At 51.4% G+C, this 11,751-nt stretch overlaps 1 protein-coding gene across 2 annotated transcripts in view; it reads left to right on the top strand.

The window, feature by feature from the left end:
* Positions 1 to 1,957: 1,957 nt before the first annotated feature.
* LOC134555034 (hexokinase-1) overlaps positions 1,958 to 11,751 on the top strand; it is a 36,468-nt gene continuing 26,674 nt past the window's right edge. The window contains exons 1-2 of one of the 2 annotated variants that reach the window (XM_063406334.1): positions 1,958 to 2,117; positions 8,557 to 8,719. In XM_063406334.1, coding sequence (XP_063262404.1) covers positions 2,055 to 2,117; positions 8,557 to 8,719 — 226 coding nt within the window. In that variant the 5' untranslated portion in view covers positions 1,958 to 2,054. Of the gene's footprint in view, positions 2,118 to 4,042; positions 4,065 to 8,556; positions 8,720 to 11,751 lie in introns of those variants that run through there. The other variant, XM_063406333.1, reaches the window with a different exon arrangement.

The following is an 11,751-nucleotide window of genomic DNA, read 5'->3' as shown; positions in this document are numbered from 1 at the left end:
TCCTGCAGCAAGGTAACTGAGGGGAGTATTGTGTGTGTAGGAGGTGTTTGGGGTGTCTGAGCTGGAGGAGATAGATAGTAGTGCTTGTAAACCTCATATAGAGGCAGCTCCACTAATATAAAACCTGTGGGAATTGAGCAGTATCAGGCAGCATTCAGACCAAAAAGAGCTAAGTCTGTCTTACCTAGTGAAGCAAAAGCTGTGAACGTGTAGGCTTACTTCCACAGTATTTATAGAAAGCGAACACCCGAGAGCGAGGAGAGTGATTTCAGATGAAAGATAAGGCTTAGGAGATGACAGATGGATTGAAAACAGGAGCAAGCCTGGCTGGGAATTAAAGATAGTTTCTGACCAGCAGAAGAGGAGGAGTGTGACTGAGCAGTGAATTATATCTGAGGGAGAGCTTGGTCAGTCTGTGCAAGGGATTGGGTGACGCTGCTGGGCACTGGGATGATTCAGCTCAGCCCCACGTCCCTGTGCCACCCGTGGGCTCCAGCTGTGCTGGTGGCAGGGCTGTCCCTGAGCCTGCAGTGAGGCAGGCTGGCAGCACAGCTGGGTTTGTCCTCAGCTGGCCAAGCAATGGGCAGGAGGAACTCGTGCGGAGCAGCGAAACGCGTGATGAAAACCTCTCTGAGCTTGGAGCCAGAGAAGGAAATCCTGCCCACCCTGCCTGCAGTGACTAGGGCAGTCTGAAGGAGGATGTGCCTGCCAAAGCAGCTCTTGATTTTGGCCAGTGAAGCCATTTAATTAAAGCAGCGCTGAAAAGGAAGCCGGAAATTCAAGAAGCAGATTTTTAATCATTTAGACTGTGGCAGACAATCTGTATGCAAATCACACCTCCAGCATCACCACCCTTTGCATGGGTGTGTGTTCCTGTCCCTGTGTGTGGACAGGGTGCAGGCAAGAGCCCCACGGGCTGCTGGTGTGTGTCACTTGACATCTGCACTTTCGCTCCTGGAGGGGCTGTGTCACTTTGCTTATGTGCGTGTGGGCCCTCAGGGCCCTCATGGCAGTGCATGTCTCCTTGGGGTGCTGGGGAATGAGCTCCAACGTGGCAAAATCTTGGGGAGGAGAAGCCCTCTCCAGCAGTGTATTATGGAATCACAGGATATCCTGAGTTGGAAGGGTCCCACAAGAACCTTGAGACCTGGCCCTGCACAGGATTGCTGGAGGAATCACGCGATGTGCCTGAGAGCACCTTGGCCTAATACCACCATGTCAGATAACCACGGCATGAAGTGGTTATTCATCCAGTCTTTCCTTAGACGTCTCCAGGAAAGGTGACTCCACCTCCTCCCAGGGCAGCCCATTCCAATGACTAATCAGCCTTTCCCTAAAGAAATTCCTCCTAATGCCCAACCTAAACCTCCCTGGCACGGCTGAAAGCCAATGTCCTCTCCTCCCGCTGCCTGATCCCCACGTGGCCAGAGTCTCCTGTCAGGGAGTTGTAGAGTGGGAAGCTAATCCTGAGCCCCCTTTCCTTCAGGCTCAACACGCTGCTTCCCAGCAGATTTGTGCTTCAGACCCTTCCCCAGCTCCTCTGCCTTTCTCTGGACACGCTCCAGGCCCTCAGTGCCCTTCCTGAGTTCAGGGCCCCAGACACGGACGCAGCGCTGGAGGCGCGGCCTCTCCGGTGCTGAGTACAGCGGGAGAATCACTTTCCTGGTCCCGCTACCCACACTACCCCTGGCACAGGCCAGGGGGCCACTGGCCTTGGCCACCAAGAAGGGGTTTTGTTTCTTTTCCCCTTTTTCCCCCACGCCCAGGGAAGCCTCCCTCAGCCCGTGTCCGCGGCTGCCGTGGAGCCCCTCCGGGGTCCGGCGGGCGCTGCCCTGCTCCTCCTCCTCCTCCAGGCCAGCAGCGCTCGGAGCTGCTCCGCGCCGCGCCCCCGGCACGTCCCGCCGGGCGGGGCAGGCCGGGCCGGCAGCAGCAGCAGCAGCAGCAGCAAGAGGAGGAGGAGGAGAAGGAGGAGGAAGGGGCGGCGCTCGGCGCGGCGCGGCCATCCCCGGGCCCCGCATCGCTGCGTGCGCGGAGCCGCCGCTGCAGCCGGCAGGATGATCGCCGCCCAGCTCCTGGCCTACTACTTCACGGAGCTGAAGGAGGACCAGGTCAAAAAGGTTAGATGGACATTCCCCGGCCGAGGGCCGCGCCCCTCCAGACCGCTTGGATTTTTTTTTTAATAGTTTAAAATTTTTTTTTTCTCCGCACGTTGGTTTCTTTGCTTTGTCCCCAGAGCCACCCAGCTGCGGGAGAGAGGAGGGATAACCCAGGGTTTAAGCCCTGCAGAGCATCGCCGGTGCAGATGGGAGTGGGGTGTGGGTGATGGAGGCACAGCGGCCGGCCAAGCAGGACCTGGAGGGCTTTGGCAGTGAGGGGTGGGGGTGATGGCTTTTCCTGGTTTTCCTTGGCACCGGCATCCCCGGAAAGGGGATTTCCCCTTCTTTCCATGGATGCCTGTGAGCATCCCCGCTCCGGCAGGCGAGGAGCAGGTAGTTTTTGAATTATGTGCCGCCGCAGGATCGGAATTTACAGGAAATGGTTGTCAGTTGTGCTTGAAAAGAAGCATTTCCATAGGCTTCTTTTCCTTCAGCATTAGGTGCTTGCTGCTGTGTGGTTGGTACAGCCCTGGGATCGAGCACTGCCACAAGGAAAAGGGTGCGGAGCACAGGGTAAATAAAAACATGGCAGTGAGGTCCTGGCTGAGCATATTGCAGAGCTGTAGGGAGCGGGGAGCCTGGGGCTAGGATGTGGGGACACAAATTGGGAAAATAATTGCAAATGTCGATGAGTCGGGCTGACGTCAGGAAACAGAGGCTTCCCCTGTGCCGCCTCCTCAGGCGCTGCCGTGTGGCCCACCCGGGCGTGTGGCTGAAGGCATCCCTAAAATATTTCGGGAAAGCCTCGATGGCAGCATTAGTAGTACTGATCTGTAGCGTTCTTGGGGCTTGAGAATCTCCCCAGCAGGAGAAGAGCACCTCATCCCTTTGGGATTCTGACTGTGCCCGAGGAGGCCTCAGCTCCAGTGTGAGGGTGACCCACCCTGCCCCACTCGGGACACTCTCGCCCGCGCCCACCCCTCCCTCGGAGAAATCCCGAGACAGCTTCCCATGGTTTCCACCTCTCCTTCCGAGCTTTAGCTCTTTCGCTGTTCCACCCAGCGGCTCTCGGCCTGCAGCGTTTGGCACCTCCTGGCCCCACATTTGGCCCTCCCTGTGCCCAGGCCCGCTGTGTTCCTTCTCCTGCGGGATTTGTGGGGGCTGCTGCTGGTGCCAGGCGTGGTGCCCGGGTCAGGCCCTCTCTGTCTGTGTGTGTTATATTTAGAGCGCCAGGATAAGCACGGGTGTGTGTGGTGGCCAAGGAGCGGCAGAAGGGCTGTGGGGAAGGCTCAGGGGCAGCATGCAAGCACAGGGAGGTTGCGGTGTTCTGGGGGTTATTTTATTTATTTATTGCAGCCTGGTTTGGCACCGTGGGGCTGCCATTGTCTGACAGCACGGGAAACTGTTTGGCTGGGGAGCTGTAAAGCATTTGTATGGATCGATCTGGTTTTGTCTGGAAAAGCCAAGAAAAAAATTAAACTCATTTGAAAAGTCGAAACAGCAGGCTACTGTTTTTGGAGGATGTAAGACATCTTTTCCTGTTCGTATCCTTTTGGAACGGATATTGAAGCTCCTCGGTTCTGGCTGTCCCGTAGGGAGGATGTCTGTGGCAGCCAGAGGCTCTGCTGCCCCGCAGCTGCTGGGCTCCGTTCCCTGGCTCCCCGTGGGGCAGAAGTGCTCTTGCTCCTTCTCAGCGTGCTGCCTGTGGGGTTTGTGCCGCTTTCTGGGGATACGTGCCTGCACGGCTTGGTGTCGGGTCCCTCCCTCTCCTGCCCGCTTCCGGAGGAGCAGCACTTTCTGCTGGTACGTGCCTGTGGCTGAGCTGCCAGCCGAGGCGTGGTCGCTGCTCTCCGCGCTGCCCCGTGGGGCTCCTGGATGCTGTGGCTGCTCCTCTGCCTCCCTTTGCTCTCCACAGCCGTCGGCTCTGCTTTGGTGGCACGGCTGGCAGGTCACCTTCAGGATGCTGCTGTGGGTCACAGGAGGGGTGTGGACGGGTTAAAAGTATACCAACGAGCTAAGGCTGAACGTTCTTCTTCTCTTGTGACCTTCTTTTCCTCCTTTTTTTTGAATTCCCATCTTTGTGTAGCACTCATGCCCTGCAGCTGCCTTTCTATGTGGGAAGCCTGTGGAGGGCATGGATGGGGCTGGTGGTTGCAGGCCCTGGGGATAACCTGCCTCTAAGACTTAGTGCTTCCGTACTGGTCCTGCTGGATCTGTGTGTACCCGCTTAAGTTTCAGTGTGGTGTTTCTCAAATTTGTCATTTTTGGACTGTTTTTCAAGATGGGCCGTGGCAAGCAGGGTGGAGGTGTTGAAGGCAGGGGTTGTTCATGGCGTGACCCTGTGGCCCCTGCAAGGGAGCATTTTCCAGTGACACTACTGGCAATGGCACTTCCATGTCACCTTAGTGTGCAGCAGCAAGCTGGCAGCGTGTGATGCCCTGTACTGTGTGAATACACGTGGTCCAAACAGCTTAAAATATCCAGATGTTTTTGCAGACACCTGCTCCCTGAATGCTTGCGACATTCTGGGGACAGCAGCAGGAGCTCAACATCCCCCTCAGCTCAGACAGGGGGCTTGGCACAAACTCAGCTGTGGCCCCAATTTCTCAGAACTTTTTTTTTTTTTTAACTTCCTTTTTTTCTGACTCCCATCCTGAGGGATAAGGGAGCCGCGGAGCGTCCCTGGCATGTGTGCCACTGGCCTGTGTGGGGGAGAGCTTTGTACAACTGCTTTTGTTTCCAACAGGCTTGTACCTGCCGTAGCTGGCCCCAGCAAAGGGAGCCTCTAGGTGTTGCCTGGTTTCTGTCTGTCAGGGGAACAATGTGTTTTTGTTGCCTTACCTGGGCAAAGAAAAAGATCTTGCAATCCAGGAGTGACATGTAGATGTTCAACCTTGCAAAAAACACGTGATGGAATGGAGTATAAAATATAACAACTGGTATCAAGAAGAGCCCTGTATTGGTGACCCACCCCTATAAAGGCTTTTTAGGAACCAATCTGATATGAAGCATAAGTAAGCAAAACAATTGCAAAATGTCTGAACTACTTGTTTTAACATGCTTTGGCATGGATCCTGATGGATCTTCCTCATGCTGAAAGGAGTATGATTAACTCTGCTGGAAAATGTTTGCATGGTGAAGGGTTCTGGTATGAAGGCCATGTCAGTAAAATTGGTGGTAATGGTTTCTGAAATTGTTGTGGGAGAGCTCTCCTCTTGGATACCACTGGTTGTTGTCAGTGTCCGGGGAATGAGGCATGTGTTTAAGGAATTGCCCTTAGGTTTAAGCCTTTAGTTAGTTTAGCTGCCTGTTTCATTTATAATTATTCACAACTGCTGCACTGGCTGGGTTTTCAAAAACTTCTTTTCCCCAAGTACAGACTGTGTCTTTCCTATGACCAGGAAAAATTACATGAATGTGGTTCAGATGATGAAATCCTATTTTTAAAAAGTTGCTCACAGATTCTGTCTCTAGTTTGTTTTGTTTTGCTTTCCTTTAAGAAAAAGAGGGAAAAAAGTGATTGAGCTCTTGGAGGAGTCCCATAGTGACAGGCTGGGAAGATGCCCTTCCTCGGGGGGTGACTCTGAGGTGGCAGCTAAATAAAGGAGTGTTTTCTGCTCCTTGCCCACGCAACTGTCTGTCTGAAATTGTTGGTGCCCTCTGCCATGCCCTGGGAAGGGCTGGCACCTGTCTCCCATGGGAGCCTCCGTGGGTCTGCTTGGGTGCTGTCCTGGGCAGCCTTTCCACAGCTGCCCCGTGCATACGGCTGAGATTTGCTTTGTGATCGGCTTTTATTGCCGGCAGGGAGTTATTAAACGTCCATCCCGTAATCCAGCCCTCCGGCTCCCCCCGCCTCAAGTTATTTATGGCTATTTGCTGAGAGTTTTCCCTTGGATGGGCTGCACTGACTCCCTTGCTGCCACACTGCTGGAATGACTAACCCTCCTCCCGCCTGGGAGAGGAAAAAAAAAAAAAACAAACCCCAAACCCTGCCTTTTTTTCCCCTATTTTTTCCCCCTAGTTTTCCGTGGGTTTGGAAGCTGTAACACATAGGAGTGACTCAGTGTCCCCGCCCCGGAGTCTCGGCGGTGGGGATGGATGGATGGCCTCGGTGCCGTGAAAAGCGATGCTCCCTGCGTGCAGGAGGGTCCAGCCCATTATGTAAGGGCGCTGGCAGCGCTCATTGGTCTCTCACGGCAGCAAGCAGAGCCCTCCCTCCCGTTTTCCCTCGCTGCTGAGGGCAGCACAGGGGCAGAGGTGGGGAGAATGGGCTCGTCAGTCCTGACTGTGCAAACGCCACAACCTGCGCTCACAACAGGGCTTTCGGTGAGCGCGAATCCCTCCGCCCTGGCTTTGGGAGGAGGATGCAGCAGTGGGGCTTTGTAGAGGGGTGTATGAATTGCACGTTGAGGTCTGCCTGTGATTGATGTTTACTGTGGCTTTCACTGGGAGATCTGGGGAATCATCCCTCTGAGCGGCAGCGTGGGCTGCTGAAAGCTCAGCATGGAAAAGAGGTTGGCTCCCCCCTGCTTTTAATGGGAATATTCTCATGCTCTGACATCATGGCTTTACACACTCTGCTAAAAAAAAAACCATGGCAGGGTTTGCCATGAAGGAGAGACCTTGCTTAGCCAGACTCCAGCCTCTGCATCCATCCCCAAAGCGTTTGGGGCTGCAGAGAGGGCACATCCCATCCAGGTTGTTATTCTTGGAGTGAAAGGATGCCAGTGACTGGCTGTGGTTGTTGCTGTGAAGGGGCTGTCGGCCCATGAGGGCGGCACAGGGCACAGCAGGGATGTGGGGGTGCTGCCCTGGGGTCTTGCATTTGACCTCTATTGCAAGGGAACCTGAGCTCAGCTCTTCTCCCTTCAGCTGTACGCCTGCACCGTCACGTCACCGGTTCATGGGGAAAATGCATGGTCTCATTTCATCGTGGTGTTATCAATCATGGTATTGTTCCTCTGCAAGCAATGACATTGAAAAGTTCACAGCTTGTGCAGCCTCTGGCTGTGTCCCCTGTGGTCCAGGCTTGCCTGGCCCCCAGCCCCGTGGCTCGGGATCAGGCTGGGTAGCTGTGCCCAGCAGCGCTCCCCATGCCTTCTGCCTTGTCTGTGTAAATAAGTGCTGGGTCATGGCAGGAGGCTGTCTGGCTCAGGGAGACACTGTCTTTGAGGAGACCTTCAGTAGGGTGGGCAGGAGTACTTTCTGTACGAGCAATTAAATTGCTGCCTGTTTTATGGTCACTTTAGGGTTTAATGACACTTTGATTGCATTTCCTTTGTGAAGGGCATTATTCATCGCTTCCCATCTCAAAGTCCCCGGTATATGGAGCACTTGTATGTTTCTCATAAAGTGTTTTATTGTGGCCTTGTTCTTGTAAGACATAATGCCAACCTGGAGATGAGCTGCTCTCAAGGCTTCCAGAACAGCAAGGAGACACACGGAGCCTTGGCACAGAGCTGGCTTGGGGTTTAAAATGAGGTGGCTTTTCCAGTTTTGCTGAGGACGGAGAACATGGGCAGGGCTTTATTTTTTCAGTCTTGCTAAGCTGCAAGCAAAAGTGATCCCAAAGGTGTGGCTTCCATCTGAGCCCTTTGCGGAACCAAACTTCCAAGGCAGGTAAAGAAACAAGGCAAGAATAGGCTGGCAGCTGAGGTAAAAAGGGTGGGAAGTGTGTTTGGCAAGAACCCCTCAAGGCCATGTTGTATTTTTCAGGCATCAAAGCATCTCTCAGTCTTCCTGACAGTGAGGGTGGTTGTAATATTATGGAAAGCAATATTGTTGGAAAGCTGCCTCCTTTTTCCAAGGAGGTAAAGCAAGTTCCTGTCATTGGAAGTCACGAGGGTGAAGTCAACAACTTTAAATTTGATGTTTTGCCTTGAGGAGGAAGGTGCCACCTGCCCACAGTCAACTTTTGTCTTTCCAGACCCTCTGATGGTGATAGCTTTGCAGTGGGATAGGGAAAGTGCTCTGCTACATGAAAATCATTTCTCAGCCTGTGATGTAGTCCCAGAACTACTGTGGTAGGTCCTTCCCAATGTAAGGCTTTAAACACAAAGCACCTCTGACACCCATGTCACCCCAGCTAGGACAAGGTGCCAAAAGATGGATTTTTAGCTCATGGACAGTCAGGAGAGCTGAGAAGTGGGGCAAGGGCTGGAGGTGATGGTCTGAGACCATGGGCAGGTGGTTTTCTGTGGAGGAGAGGAGGCAAAGTGATGTGGAACTGGGTTGTGCCTTGGGAAGACAATAGGATGGAGCTCACCTCAGTAGGCCCTAGACTTGTATGATTTCCATGATTTTTAATCAGAAGATACGACATGAAGCGTGTGGCCGTGTTGTCAGCTTGGCCAGAGCCCCGGGGCCATGCTGGGGCTGTCCTTGCAGTTAAAGAGAGGTGTAGCCCCAGTGGGGCACCTCAGGGCAGCCTTTCAGCCCGGGGTGGTGTTGTCTCTCCCAGATTGACAAGTACCTGTACGCCATGCGGCTCTCGGACGAAACGCTGCTGGACGTCATGGCTCGCTTCAGGAGGGAGATGAAGAACGGCCTCTCCAGGGATTTTAACCCCACAGCCACGGTGAAGATGCTCCCCACGTTTGTGAGGTCCATTCCTGACGGTTCAGGTAAGGAGCTGAGGGTTTGCTTTCCGTATTAAACATGGTGTGCTTTGTGGAAACCTGTCAGAAATAGACAATGTTCTACCAGGAACAAGAGGGATTTGCTTCCTGGCAAACCCAGACAACATTTTGAAGGCAGCCTCCCCTCTGTGTGCAGGTCTGTTCCCGCAGATGCTGGAAGGTTTTGTGATTCCTCTGTCACAGCCATTTTGATGCCAATGGAAGGGCCCTTCCTAGCAGTCAGTTCACTGTCAGGCAGTACATTTACTCTGAGACCTGTCTGCCAACAGTCAATACTTCACACAGAATGGTTTTTGATTCATGCAGTTCACACTCCGTGACCTAGAGACTTAAATACAATGGCTTTTGGTAATTTGCTGTTTCCTTGAACATCTCTTCTCCTTACTTTTTCCCCAGTGGAAGTGTGAACTACTGCAGGCTGAATTTGAGTTTTCTGGCATTCATTTTGCATTTTGTGGCTTTGTCTTCCAGACTGTCTTGGGGGAATAGTCACAGAACTCGAGGAGGATGTAGCGTGTGGCTCCCAAGCTGCTGCTCTGGTGTGCTAAGCTTTTTCCAGCTAGATGCAGGGCTCATTTTTTCCATGCCCACTGTACCAGATAAAAGTGGCACAAACTGCTGTCAGACACCAAAAAGGTGTTATGTTGGTAACTGAGACCAAGATTATGGTCTATTCCTTAAAAATTACTGTGCGTTTGTAAAAAATACCATATAGAGAGTATCTAAACATATTTATAAACATTATATAATAGTGTTTATTATTTAGTAGTAACACTGGCTTTTTCTCTCATGTAGCACGAGCTAGTTAACTAGTGTGGTGCCTACCACAAATTAACTAGTTTGGTGCCTACCTGTTTGCAGAAATTGCAAGAACTGCAATAGAGTTATTACCTATTTTAAGGCTTTCTTATTTTTTGAATTAAAATTGAGAATTCATTGGTGAAAGAACATGAGGCCAGGTGCTTTGTGTAACGTGGTGCTGCTGTCTGGCAGGTGGAATTCTTTGATAGCTTTCCTTTGCTGTTGCTTTCTGCCGTCTCAAGCTTTTTAGTTGAGATGTGATTTGCTGTCTGAAAAAAAACCAAAGGGAGAATGTATCTGAATCCTGTGTGTCCCTTAATTTAGCATTGCTGGCTGTTATGTTGAAATGCTGTGTTGAAATTTGCAGCCTGTTGAGAAAGCCAGGAGCTGCCACACACAGCTGGGTCACAGGCAGAGGTTGCACTAAGGGTTTGTACATGAGGTGACTTGAGGGCTTTTATATGGAGTCCCAGCATTTTTACTGGCTCTAAAATCCCTGTTTTTTCTTTCATGTTTGTTTTGAGTTCATTGAATAGTGACTTGTCCCCACTTTCCTGCTTAATCAGGCACTGCACAGTATCAAATCTGAGCTGCTTGCAGTGAGTCAAATAACTTTGAAAATTGTTCCATTGTGCAAACTGGGAAGACTTGGGGATGGCCCAGGAAAAAGGGGGTCTGCACATGGCCAGGAGAGGTGTGAGAGATTGCTGAATGCTGCTGGGACCGAGGATGAGCCAGAGCAGTGAGTAGCCCTGGTTGTGTGTAGGTGTGTCTGTGTGTCAGGGCATTAATTTCAGGTCATGCATTACACACCTACCTAGAAAAGAACCTCGTGTATTGTGTACAGGGCACTCAGTTCTTGATCCTGTGCCTGCCTGGCTCCTGCCAGCCTCTCCAGGTTGGGCACACTGCTGGCAGTGCTTTGCAGCATGGATTAGAGCAAGGCAGGGCTTTGCCCTGGACAATTTCTATAGAACTCAGCAGTGATCTGTACGTGTGGGTGGCGAGAGCCTCTCTGGATAGATGTTGGAAAAGCAGGCGGTGCCATTCCATTCTTTCTCTGAAAGGGCATGTTCTGACCCCAGGTATGAGCAATGTTTGCTGTGAGGGGGTGTTGTGGCACTTCCTTCCCTGACTCACCTGTGTGTGCCCATCACGTGTGGCCCAGCCACCACCCGGGTGCAGCCAGGACGGGCACAGAGCCCCCTTCCCTCTTCCTCCCACAGCTTCTGGGGGGCCCTCACGGATGTGGCTGCGTGGATGTGCCCAAAGATGGCAATTCCTGCCTTCAGCTGTCCCTCCGTAAAAGCTAGAGGCTGAAAGCCTGCCCTTTTCTCTGGCCTGTCTCTGATTACTGCCTTGTAAGCTCTTTCCTCTGAGTCCAATTATTATTATGGGAGCTGACTGTTCAGAAAAATACTGTTGTTTAGTTTCAGATCAGTGCTTGTGCTCTTTTTCAACAAGGAGTTTGTGAGCAATAATTCTAGAGACTCTGGAGGTGTTGATGTTAGCAGGTTTTTTCCTCCCTTCATTCCGAGTTGTTTAATTTACAAAAGCCATGAGGTTTTTCTGTCCACAGTGCCCAGAATGGTACCTCAAGCTAATTTAAAATGCTTTCAGAGGCCAAATAAATTCACAGCAGGTTCGATTGCACCTTGGTGTTACAAAGCACAGATTAAATGCTGCTACTTGGGTTTAATTCCTCAAGTACACTAAAAGTAAACTTTAGCTGCATGCAGAAAGCTTTACACTCCAGTTCAGAGATCTTTTAAAGGGTGAAGGATGATTTGTAATAATTCTTTACCTTGTGATGAGCTTGATGGTGCTGGAAATCAAACACCCTAACTCATTAATTTATTTACAGGAAAGGTATTTCTGAAGTGTACTGTTTGTTTGAGATACGCACTTAGGCTTGAAAAAGGGCCATCTGGTCCAATGTTGATTTTCCCATTAGTTATTGGAGGTAATGGCTTGCACTCAACAGATGATACCCATAAGATAAAGCTTATTTGGGTATTTGGCTTAATGAGAAACTTGTGCCCAGTGTTTGACTTCCGGACTTGCTGTGGTGAAGTGGGTTACGAAATTTTTTATGCTGAGCCAAATAAAGGGAACTGCATCTCCAGTTTGCATATGCTCATGTTTTAAATGACATTTGTACTGGTGCAAAGCAATACAAATTAAAGCCACACTGCTCAGAAATGGGTAGGGAAGCT

The sequence above is a fragment of the Prinia subflava genome, chromosome 9 (assembly GCF_021018805.1).
Source record: "Prinia subflava isolate CZ2003 ecotype Zambia chromosome 9, Cam_Psub_1.2, whole genome shotgun sequence".
In the NCBI taxonomy this organism is placed as follows: domain Eukaryota; kingdom Metazoa; phylum Chordata; class Aves; order Passeriformes; family Cisticolidae; genus Prinia; species Prinia subflava.
This window is presented reverse-complemented; position numbering and strand designations above follow the sequence as displayed.